This window comes from Alligator sinensis, unplaced genomic scaffold (assembly GCF_000455745.1).
Source record: "Alligator sinensis unplaced genomic scaffold, ASM45574v1 scaffold31_1, whole genome shotgun sequence".
In the NCBI taxonomy this organism is placed as follows: Eukaryota; Metazoa; Chordata; order Crocodylia; family Alligatoridae; genus Alligator; species Alligator sinensis.
Genome location: NW_005841884.1, coordinates 4,379,811 through 4,400,951, shown reverse-complemented (window position 1 = coordinate 4,400,951; position 21,141 = coordinate 4,379,811). Strand labels below are relative to the sequence as shown.

General features: G+C 42.3%; 1 protein-coding gene across 14 annotated transcripts in view; it reads right to left on the bottom strand.

Moving 5' to 3' along the window:
• The window catches only part of PRRC2C (proline rich coiled-coil 2C), an 81,624-nt gene that overhangs the window by 28,498 nt on the left and 31,985 nt on the right, over window positions 1-21,141 (bottom strand). For 12 of the 14 annotated variants that reach the window (XM_025196786.1, XM_025196790.1, XM_025196793.1 and 9 more), the window contains exons 16-24: window positions 18,655-21,021; window positions 17,153-17,361; window positions 16,294-16,448; window positions 15,642-15,999; window positions 15,059-15,144; window positions 13,287-13,475; window positions 8,923-9,174; window positions 2,679-2,768; window positions 747-848 (exon numbers count right to left, since the gene is read on the bottom strand). In XM_025196786.1, the coding sequence (XP_025052571.1) occupies window positions 747-848; window positions 2,679-2,768; window positions 8,923-9,174; window positions 13,287-13,475; window positions 15,059-15,144; window positions 15,642-15,999; window positions 16,294-16,448; window positions 17,153-17,361; window positions 18,655-21,021 (3,808 nt within the window). The remainder of the gene's footprint in view (window positions 1-746; window positions 849-2,678; window positions 2,769-8,922; window positions 9,175-13,286; window positions 13,476-15,058; window positions 15,145-15,641; window positions 16,000-16,293; window positions 16,449-17,152; window positions 17,362-18,654; window positions 21,022-21,141) is intronic. The other 2 variants (XM_025196791.1, XM_025196792.1) reach the window with 2 other exon arrangements.

The following is a 21,141-nucleotide window of genomic DNA, read 5'->3' as shown; positions in this document are numbered from 1 at the left end:
CGCTCTTCCAGGGCACTGAAGAATACCAATACTTCAACACTGCTGTAGCCAAGATATCAATTTAATGTTAGCATCTTACAGAGCACCCCACAGACCAACTCCTAACATCAAAACTGAATAAATGCCATAATCAAAAAGTTCTTACAGTTTTGTTCTATAATGCTAAACAGTAAAGGAGCATGAAATGCCAACCAAATACCAAAGCACTTATAACTGGCTTATAAGATACAATAACTCTTTACACAGAACTTAACTTTCAACCTTTCATTATCTACTACTCCAATCATCTGATTCTATAGGTCACACGTTAGTGAACCAAACACACACTGAAACTCAAGCACTGCCTGCCAAAACCACCATGCTAGCCAGCTCTTTAAAAACCTGCACCACAAAACTAACCAGCTTGTTTTGCACATATCTGTCTACTAGTAAGTCAAAATTTGATGGGTTTCTATCATGAATAGCACGGTATGATATTTTATATTCTTTCATGTACCTAGGATTAATCCTCTGGGTAGCGGTAGTCAACATTGGCTGATGCCAAGTGTTAATGCAAAACGGAGTTAAAAATATTTAGAAGTTTAATGCATCCTTTTGATACCTCTTTTTTCAGCTAACTGTTTATATGCAAAAGTAATTTGGCAGAGGAAACAAAGGAAGGCTCTAAAAAAGCTTCACCAGCAAGATCTCCATGAACTTTCCCCCTGCATGCAAGAAAATGACCCTTAGAGGGATGTGGTACATACCTTGAGGGTGAGGTCCACGGTAGCGGGAGAAACTGGAGTTAGGCTGGAGCTCTGTTGTAGAGTCTCCCTCCTAGGGAGGGGAAGGGTGTGGGGCAGGGGCACCTGAAAGGCAGGCAACACATATCACATTCTAACTAAGTCTACTACAAAAGCCCCATAAAAGCAAAAGCTCAAGCGGTGCTAATGGACTACATTTTCTTCAAGGCTTGAGCATATGGCAGGGATGTTTTGACAAAACAAGATGAAAATTTGGTAGTTAGGGAAAGGCTGTTTAGGATGTGCTCATGAAATGCGAGTCATCTCTTGAAGAGAGACTTCAGACTCATTTTTTTTTCTGTGCACCAATGTTTTCTGTATAATCAAATGTCAATTAGCTCAAAACATCAGTTTAGTATAACAAGGCACACAAAATTATCCCCAAGCCAAGCTTGGCCTTTACAGGGCCCATTGCACACACTGATTTTAGTGTCCGCTTAAGCTTTGAGATGCAACTCTATAAAAGAGGAAGGTTTATTTTCCAAAGTCACAGGACTATGCAATAAGCAGAAATTAACCTGTCAGCGGATGCTTGAATATAGTGATTTTTAGCTTCCTAACTTTCCATGGGATTCATACATAAAGTCCAAACTGAGGAAAGAGAGAACTTGACAAAATGCCATGCATATCTTTGCCCAAGAAAATGCCAATGATGATTTTGCTAAAGGTTCTAATGCGAGGTTTGAGAAAGCATTGCCATAACCATCTTGTAGGGCTCTTACTCCTGTCCATCATTGTCTTTTCATTTAGTTACAGTCATGCAGAGCTGCCACAGGATGAGATGAGGCTAACCTAAAGATACAGAGACTAAAACTCTGAAACCAGACAAGAGCACAAATCCCTTGTTGCTGGGAACCCCCAATTCTTACATAATCCAACTCTAGCAGGCAACAAGGGAACACACTATAATTACTAGCACCAAGGAATTCAGGCAAAGCAGAATACTTTGCCTCCAATTTTAGTCTGCCACTAACAAAACACCACAAAAGGATCATAGCAATATGAACAGGAAAGGGTAACGCAGAATAGCTACACACAATATCACCATGAGAATGCTGCTATCACTAACATATATACTTATGGAATTAATTTACATCGCAAGCTCTCTTTGGGGAGATGCAGGAGCAGAACCTATATAGATGATGCTTCTCCCCTCCCCAAATCCACACATAGCCAACTCTGACCTAGTTATGGCTGCATTACTCACACAGCAGAATCACAAAACTTCAGGTTTCCACCTTGACAGAGACCCCTCCACAAGGTCAAGAAAGAGCTGAAGTCACTTCAAGTCATATAGCAGTTGGCACACACAATCACCACAACAAATGCACAAAGCCAGGACTGCTGGCTTTGTGGGAAGAGCAAACACACCACATCACCACATTTGTACTTTATGCATTATGATTGAAATTTTTTTGTCTGCTTTCAAAGCTTCGCTAATTTGTTTTCTGACAGCCTTAATTCATTTCATGATTCAGTTCAAAACTGCCTTTGTTTTAAAAATCTTGTGATCTTTCAGCCTGGTTTATAGACTCCATTAGTAAAGGTCAGGAGAAGCCAATACCATTCTACTAATTGCTGCTGAGAACAGTTTCTCTGTTAATATTGCTATCTTGACACTCCATCTATTTTAGAATATCTAAATCTTCTATCAATTACCTGTGCTTCCCAGCTTCTCTACCCTGTTTATCATCAAACACTACATAATACCATTAATGAACTAGGGGACAAACTGAAGCTGTCTTTTAGAGCAGAATTACAAAAATGAGCAGTAGGTTAGCATCAAGGTAACCCTAAGCAATGGCTAAGTGAATGTAGTAACTTTTGTCTTTAAAACGGCAGGCGTAAAACATTTTCTCCTGTCTTCCAAGTCACAAGGTTCACTGCAAGACTTACATTAGTCACCAAAGTCTCCTCCATTTTTGTACTGCTAGTGGCCACAGTATTAGGATGAGAGGAAGGTGTAGTATAGTCTGTCACAGACTCCTGTGAAGAAAAATAATTCAATTAAAAAATAAACCCCCTAACTAAACTAGTTATTTAGTTTTTGGGTTGTTTGTTGAGACTGTCTTTACAGAAGCAGTTGACCAAATAACAGACATTATTCCACCACCTATTCATTTTGTCAGAAGGCCTATCACTGCCGAGTCACTAAATACTAGATACATTTGTGCAAGAGTTCAGCTCTCAGACACAGCATATCCCTGGATGGCCTGGTTCCCTAAATCACGTAATTTGAATCAAACACACTTCTAAAGCTAGAACATATAAAAAGTTAAATGCATTTGAACAGGTTTTTAAATACTATGTAGCAGTAAATAAATGGAAGAAATATTAGTATGGAAAGAAAGCAAAACATAAGTGATACAAAGATGAAGACCTTCAGAAATACTGCACCAGAAGAGTGGTCAAGATTACAACCAAGGACAACTATTAGCTCCAAGTCCATGAAAACAATTATTTTGCATAGAAGACAACAAGCTGGGTTCATTCTAACACCACTATTTGAAGCTATATTAAAATTCTTGAGAAAAAGTAGTAGTAATATATTCCAAATATTATTTTCCTGTGCCAGCCAGCTTAGTGTGACCAAACAGATTTTAGGAGTCCCAGTAAAAGGGTGATAGTTCCACAGTATTAAAGTACCCTTTAAACATTGATTTTAAAAAGCTCCTAACATCAGACATATTAGGAAAGGAAATGAGTTAGAGCAAGGGATGCTGTAAGGGAGACAAACGCAACTGCTATTGCTCCTAAATCCTTTCCTGAAAGTGCCTATTTAGTGATTTTCCCCTGAATAAGGAAGTGTGCCATTGGATTTCTGCACTGAAAAGTGATTTAATGGAAGGAAGGGAATGAAGATCCCAGTCTATCTATGGTGAAACCAGTAAGCTCATCTGCTTTAATATCTAACATTTCCTTTAGGTATACCACATTAAGACGTGATGGTCACTATTGCTGAAGCGGTTGTAGCCAGCAACTACCATTTGCTATATGCGTACTATGAGTTGAAGGCCGTCATTAGCTCCAGGACTTCCCAACAATACGATATAGTGAACAAGCCTGGTATACCAACTGACACTGACTTGAAAATTACTATTTTGTTCTCTGCAGTGACAACATTAACTTCCATCAAGGCATCGTCAAGCTGGTGATGACATACTAGGCCCAGTGACCTATTTTAGTTCTAGACTTTTCGTTATCAGAGTAAACAAAACAGAATATTCAAAATGCATTTGCTCTGGTGAATGCTTTGACTTGAGATACCTAGGGAATGCAACCCAAAGAACCTCCCCAGTATGTGGTATGATCACAACCAAGACCAAGGGCTGATTTCTAGTGGGCATTGTACAATCAGATGCTTTAGATGTTTGTGTCTTAGAAATGTCTTCTGCTTTAATATTTCCCAGGCTGCTTCTTATTTCCATCTCTCACTGGGCTGAACATCATTGGGACAAGACTGAAGAACCAAACTCAGGAATTTTCACTACCAGTGCTGACACATTTATCATTTCCAATGTACATAACCACAAAGGTCCTATTCTTCAGATTATGCCAATATAACTACAGACAACAATTATTAGACTTGAGAATTAGGCTTACTGTTTAAGCATGGGAACAGGTATATATGCCCATTTTCCATGTCTGCAGTCCTTGTTAACAAGACAGCGATTAACATACCAAGACACTTAAGAGTACCATGTAAAAAGGTCTGCATTTATTTTGCAAAAGGATGAATTTATTTTGGCAAAAGACCTAAGAAATGCTTTGAATCAGAATGTACAAGTATCCATCCAATAAACTGATGCCAAATCCACCATTCTTTGGAATACAAAAAACCCAACGAAACATAAAAGAACCCCCCCCCCCCCCAAAAAAAACCCCAAACAAACTCTCCCACCCCTGTATGTGTGTCCCAGTTTGTTTTGCAACTGCTGTCTAAGTGTTCTGCAACTACTGTTTTTTTTAAGTTTCCTCTATAAAAATGAATCCTTTGCCCAAAAAAGTTTGGGGGCATCCAGGATCTGGATGTATACACATGTTCAAACAATCTGGGAAAAAGTCCATCAGGTTTGTTTTCTGGTAGAGAAAAACTTACCAGGAGACCCCTGGACATACATTTGAATGCTGAGCCACTGAGCAGTAGAGCTTGCAGTGCTGATACTGCACAGCCAGGGGGGGCCCTGTGCACACACCTCAGGGTGCTCTGCAGGCTCCCTCAGCCTGCCTGGAAAGAGATGGCTGCAGTGTGCAGGGCAGCCCTGATTGGGACAGCCAGAGTCTCCCTGAAGCACAATGTGGGGGTTGTAAAGGAGTTATGTTCTGCTCCTTCCTTGGCTGCAGCAGTACAATCCAGCCTGAACACCACATTGTTTCTCTCTAGAGACTACAGTAAAGAGCAGGGAGTTAGTACAAAGAACACTGCCAAGAGAAATTTAACTGCCTGTTCAACTGTTTTGTGCCTGGCAGAATTAGATGTTTCGACACACCCTGTAAATTGTATTAGTATTCCTTACAAAACATATGGAAGATATGGAGTCTGACATCAAGGCTATGGAAGTTTCTAAGATAGTCTTTGCTGGTATTTCAGTTGGCTTCCTGAAAGAGTGACCAAAAAGATTCTAGCAAACCAGAGAACTGACCATTTCCTTAACTGAAGCAACTGGATGCAAGACACATTTCTGGATTTGCAGCTCTAACCAGACATTTGTATAGGCCCTAAGCAGTTATACAGAAGTGCCTTGCTAACACTGAGTTCAGACATAACACTCCTGCAAGGTAAGGAACTATCATCCCCATTATCTGGTTGGTGAACTAAATAAGAAATTAAATGACTCTCTCAGGATCACACAGGAAACATGCTGAAGAACTGGAAACTGAACCCCAACATTTCAGAAGCTCTGATCCAGTGCTCCTAAAAAGAACTTTTGAAAACATTGTTCAGACATTAACCTTTCTTTCACTGAATTAGAAAGTAAGGGGGTCTTCTTTTCAGACTATAAAAATTGTGACATTTGCCTTTTCCTTCAATAGCTCAAGATTATTAATAATTTAGCAAGACATTTTGCTGAAAAAACCCACAAAACTTACAAGGTACTGAACAACCAAAACAATAGCGTCAGAAAATGTGAGAGGGCAAACTATAAAAAGAACCAAGTTTTTCCTTTAAAAAAGCCCCAAAGTCTTCTCCAATATGTTTTTTTCTCTTTACCTAGTTTTTATATAGGGAGCTTAAATTTCTTGCTTTTGCTTGAAGAATCAATGGGTAACCAAAGAACCCATAAGTAATAAGTGGAACTAAAGGAACTTAAAAGGGAAAGGAATTTTTGGGGGGGAAACAATTTTTATTAATACCTTATTGACTCATTATCCAGTTGGGAAGAAGTGTCATTGGGGAGTTTCAAATGCTGCCCAACTTAGGACAGCTTCCATACCAAAGCACTCATTCTTTTTAAGCCTTCCTCCAGAAAGATAAGACACAATGTTCCCACAACCACTCCAATATTGAAGGTTTATAAAGCTTCTACTTTTCTACCCTTTTCAGATGTTTTACTTAATAAAGAATCCAGAAAGACCACAAAACCCCTTTGAAGGTATCTCCCTGATGGTACAAACGAGAATAGGAAAAGATTAGTGTATTAGTGCTAGTGATGGTCAGCATTTTGCTCTGACACACCTCTCATTATGAAGGCTTCCTGGAAAAAAGATGGTTTTGTTCTCTGCACTTCAGACAGGTGAGAATGAGTTGCTATGGCCCTGGGACTAGAACAAGATGTTATTAAGGTCAGCCCACACAGTGAACTCAACACAGGAAGTGGGGCCCAAACCAGAAGCGGGAGGTGGGAAGAAATTGCACAGCCAAGGTGAAATCATAGCCTCCATTCCAATTGCCAAGAATACCCATTCAGTATAGGTTACACTCCAATCCTGCCTGGAAATATAAAGGTATTATTGATCCTAATTTTGAGCGTGTTTGTTAGCAATTTATATCTGCTGGTTCAGCAAAGCCTGATACAGTCAAATGCACAGAAGACAAAACAGAAGAACTGCAGCACTGAACTTAAGATTCAAACTTGTCAGAACCCTTTAAAAAAAAAAAAATCAGCAAAAATCCCATCACTGCTGGGACCAGCTGAAACCTGTCAAAACAACAAACTAGAGTAGATATTAGAGACTGTTTCTTTGCAAGGACAGAGCTCTCATGCTATACTGGTTAAGTATGCAACAATATGTGGCCCCCCTAACCAAAGTGTAGATTGGCCTCAATTCACTGAGGTGCATGGCAACTCGGCAACAATTATTGTTGATCTTTCAGAGTTGTTTGAACTGAATTAAGTTAGAACTATTAATACATGTTTTTGAAGTGACTTGCCCCTCGCATCCCTCAGCATGAGAGAGGGTGTTTGTTTCTTTTTTGTGATATCTTTTATTGGATCAACTATATAGTTGGGATTGAAAATGGCTGAGTTATGGGCACAAGCTGCCTTTCCACAGGGGCAACAGCACTCTAAACCAATTTCTCAGCATGTAAAAAATAACCACAGAACAATAATTTGGCAGAGGTTAGTTAGATTTCCATTCAAAATTAAGCTCCCTGCATGGGACAGCATGGAACATAAATCTACCTCATTAACGGGCTGTATAGATAAGTCTCCTGAAATGATTCCTAGCATCTAATTTAAAAACTCTGGATATTCTTTTTAATAGCTGCCAGGTGATGAACCCATTTTCTATAGCCAGAGCTCCCACTCATTGATAGCCATATCCTGCACTGTTTAGTCATATGCAGGCTATTTTCAAGTTATCCTGTATGCCACTAGCCTTCAGTGAGCCATTACAGCAGTAGCATTGTAAGGAAGCTTGGGTCATAATCTCATTTTCAGGCTGCCTATTGTGAAGTCAATTAAAAAAAAAAAGTATTGCTGTAGAGCATCATTTAAAATCTGCACAGAACAGCAAAGCTATCTGTAGAGAACCTATAGTGAAGCTTAAACAGTTGTCAAGGTGTGCTACAACGGTACTCATTAATGGATATTCATCAGCAAAGTTTTTAGAAGTACTTTAGTGTCACTGGAACTCAAGTGGGACTTGGGTATCTAAATGACTGACAACTTTTAAATAAATTTTATTCCTATTAAAGTTTTATTCCAAGACAAGAAATATGTTCTTTCCCTTAGTGTGGTGCTCAGTTTCCAAGTTGAAGGTTTCCAGTCAAGCCTCACTTCCATATGCTGTTGCAGCTCTCTGCTCATGATTGAGCACATCCCTCTTGCACATTCAATCCTTGACTTTAGAGCTTCTGCATATTCAAACCTCTTTGGTGCTATTCTCCACATACCTTAAGAACCAAGACACAGACTTTTTTTCCCATTGTTTAGTTAGGAATTCCACTCTGTTACTGTCTTAGCAGTGATAAATATTTGACCTCCAGTCATATTTACAGAGCATTACTTATAGCAAATATATATTTTAAATTCTCTGATGATGGTACGAACGGTAAACAAGCACTTCACTCTTCAATTCCTGTGTTTTGTGGGCTTTATTATGAAGGCAAATGCCATTAGCAGGCAACCACATGACAGATGAATTCAGAGATTAAATAATCAGTGCAAAAAATAACTCTGTTCTAGATAATCAAGTACTGGCTATGTTATACACCAGGGCTGTCCAACTCCTGAAGCAGCAGAGGCACTAGTCTCCACACAACTCACCCCACATGTCATGCAGGTGCAAACCCCCCTATACAACATGCTACATGGGCTAAACACCATGCCACAAGAACCCCAACCCCATTGCTGCACAGCCCCTGATGCACCCTGCAGCCCCAGGGTACATGTGCTGCACCATGCAGACACCCCCTGCACAAGAGACATGAGGCAAAATATCTCTCTTTATATATACAAACCATTCAGGCACAGGATCTTATAGGTTGTGCCATTTTGCCTCGCCCCCAGTAGAAGCTGGAGGACAGCAGGGGAGCCTGGGGACTTTGGCGGCAGCAGCAGCAAGAGAGCAAGTGGGGAAGCAGTGGATCAGGAGTCCGGAGGCTATAATTAAGCCTCTCACAGGCCGCCAGTTAGACAGCCCTGCTACACATATTGCTCATTAATGTTCACTAAATTTTTGCCTTTTTTCCTACCTTTGTATTAGTTCCAAACTCTGGAGTGGAGACTGATATCATTGTTCCTATTTCAGTGCTCAGTTCATTCACTGCTTTGGTTTCTTTTGTAGTAACAGGTTCTGGACTTCTGACAGCAGTGGGACTGGGCTTCTCCTGTCCATCAGACTCTCCATGCTGGGCATCTTTCACCTTTTTGTTCTTTAATGAACGCTCCTTTCCAATTGGACCAGGCTTATACTCTTTGTTTTCTACTGGACTCAAGTCTGGAAGCTAAATTATGTTACTTGTCAGTTGTATTTTTTAAACAATATTTTAACATAAGCATATAAGAAGTTTTAAGACGTAAAAGAATCAAAACATTTTGTTGAGACACGGCAAGGCTAAAACGACTGTTCCTCGAGCTCTGAACAATTAAAAAGTTCACTTTGTTTTTAATAAGGTTGGTCAGAAATATTAATCTAGCATCAACACATGAAACATACTGCCTGTATACATTTATCACAGGGCTCTCAAGTAGCAACTCATAAACCAGGCTTGTCCAACATATGGCCCGCCAAGGCATTTCCTGAAGCTTGCGATGCTGCAACAGGAAACGAAACCCTTGTCCCTCCCCCAGCCCCTCAAGCAGCTTCCTAATGGGTACCTAAGGGCTGGGGAAGCAACAAGGTTCCCACACGCACTGTGTCAGCTTGACATTGTCAATGCGGTGCGTGTGGGAAGAGGAGTAGCCATGTGCCTCTTGGGACAGAATGAGCCCAGCCGGAGCAGCACAGGTTCAGCTGCATTTTCCCCCTACCTGTGCTGGTCAGTCCTGAGCAGCACATGGCTCCGCTGCCGCCTCTGCTGGCTGGTGCCGACCCAGGCGGCTCTGTCCCATCCAGAGCAGCATGCAGCCGAAGCCGGATTCACACGCGCTGTTGAGGACGGGAGGAGGCTGGCCAGGTCGGCACCAGAAGAAGCGGTGGCAGAGCCATGTGCCGCTCGGGACTGACCGGTGCAGGCAGGGGGAAAGTGCAGCTGAGCCCCTGCCACTCCGGCCAGGCTCGTCCCGTCTCATCCCGAGCGGCACACGGCTCCACCGCCACTTCTGCTGGCCGGTGCAGACCCGGCCAGGCTCCTCCTGTCCCCAGCAACACGTGGGAAGCTGACTTCAGCTGCATGCCACTTTTCCTGGCCGGTGCTGACCTGGTTGGGTTCGTCCCATCTGGAGAAGCATGCGGCTGAAACTGGCTCCCCACAAGCTGCTGGGGACGGAAGGAGGCTGGCCGGGGCTGCACCAGACAGCAGAAGAAGTGGCGAAGCAGCGTGCTGCTCGGGATGGGACGAGCCTGGCCGGAGCGGCAGGGGATCAGCTGCATTTTCCCCCTGCCTGCACCAGTCACTTCTGCTGGTTGGTGACGACCTGGCCGGCCTCCTCCTGTCCCCAGCAGCACATGGGAAGCCAGCATGGGGGGGCCTCGGCAGGCAGCGTCCTGGCGTGACCTCTGCGGGGCGAGGCGGCAGGAGCTGGTGTCTGCTGGACCCTGTGCTCCAGGCTCGCAGTGCTGAGGCCACCAGGGCTGTGCGCGTGGGCGTCCGGGCACCACAGTGAGCAGGGCCATGCAGGTGGGCGGGTGAGGGGCTGCGGTGCAGCAGCCGCCTTGTTCCAGCCCCCCTCAGGCAGCACCGACTCGTGGGACTGGGCTGCTTGGGGGACGGAGATGTGGAGCTATTTATTTCTCCCCTTCAGTTTCCAGGGCAGTAGCTGGCTGGATGCAGAATGGGTTCCTCCTGCCCCTGCCCACCAGTAGCTACCATGAACCTTGCATTAACAGGCAGGTGCAGTAGGGCTACACAGGCAGGGGCTCTCTGGCCCAGGACAAAGGGGGTTTGAATATGGCTCACCAGCCCGCTGGGTGATAAAAAGTTCATGATCTGGCCCCACATTCAAAAAGGTTGGACACCCCCATCATAAACCAAATGGCAGAGGGTTAAACAGACACTATTGAATTTAAATATCAAAAGATGTATAACTTGCAACTAACAACAGCTCACAATTCGCTACAGTTTGAGGATGTTGATTGGCTAGTAATTCACCTCTAGTATGAACAACATAGACAAACTTAGAACTTGTAATATTAATACAGGCAGGAAGAAACCTTCTAAGCATTAACCATGAGATTTCTTTGGCCATTACTTAAGTAACTCCAACCTAAATCTTGACACACAGAATTTAAGCAGTCTACTTATGTAATCCAGAGTTAATTTTATTGTAAGGTGTTGGATTATTAATTCTTATCAAGAGAATTAACTTTTTAGTTAGAAGTCTCCTGCTATTAACAATAATGATACAATCACTGAATTAGAAGATACCTGCTCAGACTCACATTTATCAAAAAAAGCAAGTTGTCTGTTTAAAGTGTGGGTTGATCAGAAGTCATGGACAAGTGTATAATTAGCTTTTAAAGAAGCCTTCCAAAAGGTTTCTTCTAGGCAAGAAGTGTACAAGGGCTGCTGCTGGGTCTCAAGACAGCTGAGAGCTGAGAACATAAGGCTGGGATCAGATGTCACCTGCTAATTTATCCTACTGCAACCTTCTCATCTCTGCCTGGATAAGACAATGCCGCTTCATCCCTCCCACCACAACCACATGCACAGGTATGCGTTGAGGGTGATGGATAGAGCACAGAAAGCTGCATTAACAGAAGATCCAGTGTGTCTGTAAATGTTTCTTCCTCTATCCTCTGTAGACTGAGAAACATCTTAGGGCAGGGGTCAGCAACATTTTTGGCTCGAATGCCAAAAACACCCCAATGTCCACCCATGCCTCAATGTTGCATGCTAGAGACAGACAACAGGGGATTCATGAGGGGCCTGGTCAATTGTTTGCTGGTGGTGGGAGCACACATGCCTCCGGGCACGTGGCAGGGGAGAAGCTGGGGTTGCGCTCCCTGGTCCCTTCCTTGCTGTGTGCACCAAGGGGAACATGCAGCCATCACCGCCATGAAGCCAGTGCCAGAGCTCCAGACCCTGGTGCAGCTGTCTGCAGCCTGCCCACTGCCTACTGCAGCTGCCCAGAGCCTGGTCCAGCTGTGGAAGGCAGCCGGGAAGCAACAAACAGCTGCACTGGGCTCCAGAGGCCTGGCACTGGCTCTGTGGCAGTGGTGGCTGCATGTATGCTTTAGGGTCCATGGTGGGCAAGGGGCCAGGGTTGCACTGCCCCAAGATCCTTCCTGGCTGTGTGCCCTGGAGTGCGCATGTAGCGGCCACTGCCACGGAGCCCGGCTGGGGCTCTGGATCCCGATGAAGCTGTTTGCGGCCTCTGCACTGCCTGCCATAGCTGGCTGGGGCTCTGGGCAGCTGCTGTCTGCCACAGACCATGGGCTGCTTGCAGCAGGGCTTGCAGCCTCCCGGCTGCCTGTTGCAAGCATCCTGGGCTCCGTGGCTGGTGGCAGCTGCTCGGAGCCTGGGCCAGCTGTGGCATGCCGAGCATATGGCCCTGCATGCTATGCTCTGGCACGTGTAGTGGGTTGCCGACCCCTGTCCCAGCAGATGGCCACACTGGCATGCAACAAGAAACCTTAATACTAGTACGAATGTCAAACTCTCAGTTTTTAAAGAGTAAAACTGGTCTGGAATCTCTCAGATTCCCTCAACACTGCTGTTTGGAAAAACCTGACCTTAGGATTGTCAGGTATAGCTGTTCCAACTGGGATACTGCCTACTTGAATTTTTTTGAATGAATGATGTGAAAAATTTGAGAAGTATAGCATTCTCTCTGATGGCAGAACAACAGATCTACTTAACAGGGAAGTGGAAATTTGTGGTACTCTAAGAAGAAAAAACAGAAGGGGTAGGCCTGTCTATGCAGTGACCAATGAAGCTTCCTCCCATGACCTTGAAGGCATCAGAGATGTTATGGAATCAAAATACTCTCGTAAAGCTAGGGTCCCTGAACGGTCGTGGGAAGGCCTGTTTTAACTGCTTGCTGTGGCAGTGGGTAGAGGGCTCCTCTCATGGCCTGCCATCACTACGCTACTCAATTTAACTGCTTGTCTTGTTGAAGAGCTTTCTTCCCTTTCCAACTTCTGAGCTTTAGAAGCAGGTACCCACAAATAAATTATTTAGGGAAAAGTAAAATTCCATACACTTGAATGTACCACTAGAATTACCACAATTTTTCTGTACATTTCCCAGAAAACAGAAAATGCTCCACCCACAATTTCTTTGTAAGTTTCTAGTGCTCCAGCTTATCAGACCTGAACCTCTAACAGTTTATTTAGCTTCATTCAAGACAACACTGTTTTGGTGTTTTTCTTCTTTTGACTTTTCTACTATGCTTGGGACCACCTTTACAAGCTTTATATAAATAAGCTTTTATAATTAAATAAACCTTCTCTTACCTTTTGTACTTTGATGGGGCCTGCCCGAGGCTGTTTCTGTCTTTGCTCTTTTGGTTCAGGTAGTTTGTCAGTGGGCTTCTCTGAAAGTACAGGGCCAACTTCATTGTCACTGCCACTGGATGCTGGTGCTCCAAACTGAATAGTTTCTATTCCAAGCTCGACTCCACTTTCCTGTCCAGGTTTTGCTCCCTAGATAAAGTGGTAAGAGCATGTATTTAAGCTTCAAGTACATTCTAACAAACTGCTGCATTAACAAGGTTTGTAATTTAACTTTAAGACAGCTTTAAACTTTACCATACAAGCACACAAGAAGCTTGCTGAATTTGATGCACCTCAACAGCAATTTTAAAAGATTTACATTGTCAATAACAAATGAGAAATAAAAATACAAGTAATTAATACAAAATAAGTCAAAACTATGCATTTACTTCAAGAAATGTCTGCTCAACTATTTTGTGTTAATACAAAATACAATCATGCACCTTTTGTGCAAGATTCTGTATTTTCTCATTCTCTATTCTGTTGCTAGCATTAGGACAAACTGTTAGATCAAAGCATCATTCAAGAGAAAGTTCCACTGAGAAACCAGATTTCACTATTTGAAAAATGAAGAATGAACAGACACATTTATTTATGCATTTTATCTGAGACTTGTTGCAAAATCATATGTATATTCGGTACCACTAGAAATCTATGAAATAGGCCTAGTTGTTCCAAAGTAGAATGAATCTGGGTGAAACTGTTAGTTCAAGCTGTGGAGTATGAATATTTTTTGCTTATGAATAGAACAAGACAGACACGAAATCACTAAATACTTCTGGGGGAAATAATCTGAAAAAGTTATATTAAAAAAAAAAAAGCTCTATGCAGAACCATTTTCCAATGCCCCACCCCTGTTCTCTAATTGTCAGCAGCTCAGAGAAAATCAGAAATAGGAACGTGAGGTTGAAACAAATCAGTAGGGGAGATGGTCATCTTGAAATTGCCTACACCCCTTTAAACATTGTTAAATATTTTGATGGAAGTGATCAGAAATTTTTTATGAAGAGAGTTCTCAAATTTACTGGTTTAATTAGGTTAGTTTGTTTACAGACTTAAAATCAAGCTTGGACAGTTTTATATTGTTCGCTATTGTGGTAAAGAAAGAATCCAGGATCTTTAAAAGAAAGCCTAGACCATTTAAGATGCACAGGAAAAAGTAGACCGTCAATTTTAAGGAATCCCATTTACTGCCCACTTTTGGGGACATGAAAGTATAACTTATTGGTTACATATATAATAAAGTCTGATAACTTGAAGAAAATGTGTATGTTATCTTGCTGACTGAGCTGAACACAGTAGCTAATTTTTTTAAGTGCTTTAACTAAAATTAAGCTTGCATTGTTTTTTCCCCTCTGAAATCACAACTCTTACTAATTGCATTGTTGACAGTAGAAACTGAGGCTTTGAAATTCTGGTGAAGTTAACTGCGTCAATTTTCCCCAAGTTGAGTCTTAAAGCATGTGGTAACTTAATGCTCCAAAGAAAAAAATTAGGTTGTAATTAAAAATGTATTGGTTTAATTTTTAATTGTCAATACTGTGCCAGTAAGAATTTTTGCCCCGTCTACACTTAACATCAAATCCTCATGTTACAGGTTTCCTTACTATCACTGGCTCTCAATCTATCATAAGATAAAGATTGCACATAGTATAAAGAAACTAGATAAAACTTCTGTTCCATTAGAAAGATACAATTGTATAATGTTCAGTTCTTTTTAGTTTTATTCTTACCTCTGGAGATGTAGTCGATCCAAATGATGTCAAAGGTTTATTCCAAGCACTCACTGAAGGTGGCTGTGGTGGACTAATCGGTCCCACTAAAAATTCAGAGAATGCAGCAGAGTCAATACTACATCTTATCCACAAGGACTGAGATCTGTAAATATATAACTGAATGGACAATGACATTATGGCTACCGAACTTAGGTCTGAGTTCAGACACGCCCCCCCACAACTGTTCTCAGCTCTTAGCATTACATGTCTTTTTAAGTCACCTTCAACTGAGCTAAATTGTCCTACATTTGGAAACATGCAGAAATCCAACAAGACATTATTAGTTGTTGGCTCTCTGGGGAAACCGATACGGCAACAGTATTAAGAGATGCTACACAATATTTTGTAGTAGAGTTTTATTTTCAGGAATGCTAAGAATCTATCCTTTTCTACTCCCTACAAGACTGTTTTGTAACAAGGATTATAGCTTCAGGCAAGGTATCTGGGATCTCTAAACATCTGCCTAGTTAACACACTCCAAGCACAATGTTTGTGTTGTTCTCTTCTCAGACCATAATAAAATGTGAAAGGCACCACTTACACTTCTTGGAGATGTCAGTAATAACAGTCGTGGGCGCTACCTTGTTTTCCCATAATTCTGTTCCAAGAGCATTGTGAGACTGTGCATTTTGCAGAGCTTTGCCCGTTACTGCATATTCTGTATTGTTAGTTCCACCTGCTGTTTGAGTTTGAGGTTGAACCGGAGTCTGTGGCTGGCTTGTAGTCTGAGACACACATTGAGGCTGTGTCTGCACTTGTGTCTGAGCTTGTGCTTGTTGAGCTGCAGCTGCTGCAGCTGCCGCTGCTGCCTGCTGTTGCTGCTGCTTTTTGGCAAATCTGGGTGGAAGCTTGGAATTTTGACCTCTTCCTTTTTCACTTGAACTCTTTTTGGTCCAGACCTAAGAATAATATTGATCTTTAGAGAAGGCCAAGACATGAAGAACCTGCATTTTGTCAGTCAATTGTACTATATGATATAAAGAGAAAGCATGACAATTTAGCACAATGCAACTTGGGCCAGATATATTTCAAATTACAATGACTAACCAAAATACAGTAATTGGAAAGGTGAAAAACAACTTTATTAGGAAGCTTAAAACTTTTAAATTGCTGCAAAGCCCTTTGCAACATTTTCACTGAATAAGTAGTGTGCAGGTACCGGAACACCAGGTAAAAAGTACAAAATCTCAAACCTGCACCGTCTGTTCCTCCTTCTTTCTGCGCTCTTCATCTTGCAGACGTTTTTGCTGTTTCTTTGAGACCACTTCAGTAAAACCATCATCATTCAAGTTACACTGGGAGTCTTCAACTACTGTTACCTCAGGGTGGTCATCAATGATCACAACACCTACAGATGGGGTGGGCGGGGAGGAAGAAAAAAAGATAGAGGTTGGATGGTTCCTTCCTTCCATTTGCAGTTTTGGATTGCAGAAAGCATCTAATGCAGAGAATGGAATGAATATAAAATGTCAGAATGCACTGATGGACAGTTAGTTTGGTTGTGGTAAAGTTCTCTTCTTGCAGCTCAGCCTCTCTTTGGGGGACCACAAAATAGTACTGAATTCTAAAATCTTATGCAAAGCTGCTCCTTAAAAAAAGGATACCATATTGTGTGTTACAATAACATAACAAAAGTCAGTATGACTTAGCTCCTTTAGGAAGATTATATCTCTCATACCAAATCAGTTACCGACTTCCTAAAGACTTCCTGTGCTCTTCATGTGCAGAGAGAAAATATATGTCTTAAGTTGATCTGAATGACTGCTAGGAGAAGACATCAAGTATAAGGCTGTGCAATAAGGCTCTTCTTTTAAAGCAGGTATTTTATTTTGCTTGCTTACCCATGTGTCAATTGTTACAAGTTTTAAAAAAAGGCCATATGCCTAAATACTACAAAAGAAGCAGTTTGCTGCCTGTAAACATTGGGATAAAAGCAGCTTTATAAAAATGCACAAACTTTTTTTCAGCAGTTTAAGTGCATCTAGTTCTGGATGCATGCATACTAATGTACTGCCAGAATTTCTGGTTATCATAAACTGTATTAGGACATACTTGCATAGTTGTTGAGGTCAAATTGAGATAGAGCATCCACTTTCTCCTTGGGTTTCTTTGGACCTGGCTTGGAGTCGTCTCTCTTTTTGCCACAGACATCTTTGGAGTTCTTCTGCACCACTGCACCACCACTGCCTTCTTCCTGATGTAAAGAATTGCTGCTGGTGGGCTCAACAGTAGTCATGCTTGCTGTCTGCTCTTCAAACGGCCTATGTCAGAAAAATTGTACAGAGAAAGAACTAGCCACCGTACCCAGAACATATCCAGAAACAGAGATGAAAACATAGCGGCATGCAACTATTATAAAGTTAAAAGTGTTTACTGTGCATCTACAACAGGGGTAGGAGAGGGCCTCAGTTGTATAGCTACCACTTTAAAATTCCTCAGTGAGATTGACTTTTACTTACAATGCTGCTTTTGGAAAACAGTTCGTTTCTAAATTGCAAAATTTTCATTTCAACTTCCATTCAAATCAGTTGGTGTGGTGAAAGAACAACTCATACTCCAAAATATGAAGCTCAGAACTCCACTGAATAGCTGCTGTACCACACAACACAGCATACAATATGCACTTTAGGTTCAAATGTGTTTAACTGGACCATGGCCTTATTTATATATCAATTACAAGCAAAGCCATTCAGGCTAATGGGAATCTGCACAATTCTGCCTTTTTATTGCTGAACACTGCACCTATACAAATATTTCAGAGGAGCACTCATTTTCTAACTCAATGACCAGCAATACATCTTAATCTTTAATTCAGAGTTTAGATTAGTCATCACAATCTTTCAAGGCAGGGCAAAGGAAGCCATAACTTTTAAAATGGAGTAGAAATTCAAAGCAGGAATTTTTCATCTAATTGTTCTGGCGGTCAGGCTGTCACACAATTGCTAGAAACACAAGAAACTAGCATTAGTGTCAGATGAATCTGATTTAGCAAAAAGAAGTTGAACATAAAAGATAATTTCCAATGCTAAGGAACATGGCAAGTATAACTGAGCGTAACCTCCCTAACTGCAGCCTGACGTGCTTTGCTATATTGATTTTTCTACCAGATATCGACAGGGAGACCCAATGGGTTAGATACAGATAAAGGATTTAAAGAGACAGCAAGAAAGTTGCAATTTTCAATCCTGCTTAATGTTACTATTTATACGAATTTACATTCAAGTGTCATGAAGAGAAATATAAATTACACATTTAAGAATAGCCACTGTGATTTTCTGCCAGACTATTTTAGTGTAGTACAGTGGACACTGGAAAGGTCTGCTCTTTCTATTTTCTTGGACTTCAAGTATGAAGGCATGAAACTAAAATAAAACCCTACTACTGTGACATCCACCAACGCAAATCCTGTCACTTCTCTGCTGCCCATGATTATGAATCTTATTGGACTATGAATGGCTATGTAATACACTGTAAGAAATGTGTGAGTTTTATAGTCTTGTGCGTTTGTACAGTGATTATCTATTGAGGGTTCTACTGGAAACGCAGATACTTACCCTCTTTTTCCACTTCTTGAAGGGGGACCACTCCGCCTTTCGCTCCTAGGCCCTGAGAAGTTTCTTGCAGACTTTGCTGGCCCATTGTTGCCACGTCGGTTCTGGCGATCTATCCCGGGCCGCTGACTAGAGAAACTTCTCTTGGCTATTTCCCTTTTGGGAGGTACAGTGCCCTCTCCTGATTTGACAGCTACCTGTATAGTCACATCTGCCATTTTTTTTTCATCCCTCTCTCGTCTCTCATTGAAGTCACTACTTTCAGAGGCAGTTTCCCATTCTTCATTTGCTTGGTCTGAAGAATTTTGATTGGACAAGTCTGGTGTTTTACTCCCTGAAATATCCAGTGCAGTGCTGGATGCTTCATTAACTGCATTAGTAACTGTAGCACTTGTTGATGAATTAGTTGCTACTTCATTTATTTTTGATGCAGCCTCCCTTTCTTTTAGCCGTCTGAAGCGGGGTGGTTTATCTTGTCTTGGAGGTCGTGCAGGCCTTTGCCGTCGTGCAGGCCTTTGCTCTCTAGTTGGATCAAACTTTCTCTCAAACTTGGGGGGTCTTTTATCCACTGGTATGGGACCATAGTGTTCATTTCTTCTTGGTGGCTCTCCATCTTCAGGTTTAGTGATTTCTGTTTGCCTTGGATTCCACTGATTGTCTCGATAGCCTGGTCTCCTTAGCGTGGATGGACGGGGTGGGCGGCCAGTTGGATCCCTACCACCACGTCTGAACATTCCTCCTCTGCCACGCCTTGAAGGTTCCCCTTTAGGAAGGAATCCTGGTTTTGGTTTGTTCTCATCCTCCCTTATGTAAGTTTTCTCTAGAGATCTGTTGTCTATTCTAACATGGTTTTCAGGCTTGAAAGACAGAGGCTTTGGAGGCTTCTTGCCTTCAACTCTCTCTTCTCTCTTTGGTTGTTTGCCTTTGCTTAGGCTGTCTTTATCTGAAAGCAGAGTATCACTAGCACTTTCATGAACTTCGCTGTCAGAGTCCGTTTCTGAGCCTCGTTGTCTTCGCCGTTTGGGGATTATTTCAAAATCAGAGCTCTCACTACGAGTTTCGCTCTCTTCTCTCTGCCTAACAGGTCCTGGAGGCACATGGTCTACTCTAGGTTTAGTGTCTCTATAATGTGGATAGTCTCTATTATGGCCTCGGCTGCCCCGGCCACGTCCTCCGTAAGAACCTCTGTAGCTGCGACCTCTAGAATAATACTCTCCCCGGCCTCTCCCTCTGTATCCCTGTTCTGGGAACCAGTCTCTATCTCTAGCTTCTTTCCAGTACGTTCTAGGTGGCAAACCAGGTTCTCGCTTTACTGGTCTGGTTTCCAAGCGAGGTTTCTCTACAATCTCTTTACTAACAGGTTTCTCAGACTGCTTGTCTTCCTTAACTGTGGAAACAGGTTGCTGAACAGGAGGCTGCTGCACTGCAGGTGGAGGTTGCTGAGTTATAGGCTGCTGAACAGCTGGTTGCTGCACTACAGGTGGAGGCTGCTGAACAGGAGGTGACTGAACTACAGGCAGAGATTGCTGGACTACAGGAAGAGGCTGTACTGCAGGCTTAACTGTGGACTCTGCCAGACTGCCGTCTTCAGTTTCTGACACCTGACCTGTATCCTGTGGTACCTTTTTAGCCACAGGAGCACTCTCTGAGGTGGATTTTTCTGGCTCTGCCTGGGGAGGTGGCAGCTGTGGTTGTTCCTTCTTTTCCGTCTTTTCAGACTTGCCAAATTTCTCATTAGCCACCTTTTCTCCTTCCTTTTCCTCCCTCTGCTCACGCTCTTCTTTCATATCTCGAAGCACAGGCTTTTTAATAGGGCCAGATCTTCTTATTGGTCTATCACTACCTTCCTCCCTTCTGCCATAGCTGGGCCTAGGACCCCATCTGGTTTCTGATTTAGGCTTAAAAGGTTTTTCAGTTTTTGGACCTTCTGATATTCTGTTACTCATAAAACCTTCTTTTTTTGGCTTAATTTCTGGTCTTTCCGCTGGCTCTTTTGTCTCAACAGGTCTGCTGTTCACTTTCGGAATACCTGATGATGTCTCATTCCTCTGTTCTTCTGGTTTTAAAGAATGACTTGAACCATGGTAAATGCTTCTCTTCAGAGCTGAATGACTCTCTCCTATAGGCACCAGCTCTTCCTGAGAGCTGTGTGCAATATTTTCATCAACTACTTCAAAGCTAAGTGCTGAGCTAGGTGCGTCAGTTTGGAGAGGCTGTATGTCTTCCAAAGACCTGCTTGGGAATTTTTGTACATCCACCTCACCTGGTTCTCTAAAAAAGTCTGCCTTTGGATGAGAGTCCAACTGGTTGTGTTCAACAGGGTAAGCAGTAGTAACAGCAATTCGTTCTTGTTCCAAGCGTGCTTCAGGCCTTAGAAAAAAAAAAATTAGGTCTGTGTTTGGGAAGAGGAAGGGAAAGGAAATCATGTCCATAGATTAATTCTCTAAAAAAAATCATATTTCCTGTAACCCAATACAGAACTTTTGACTG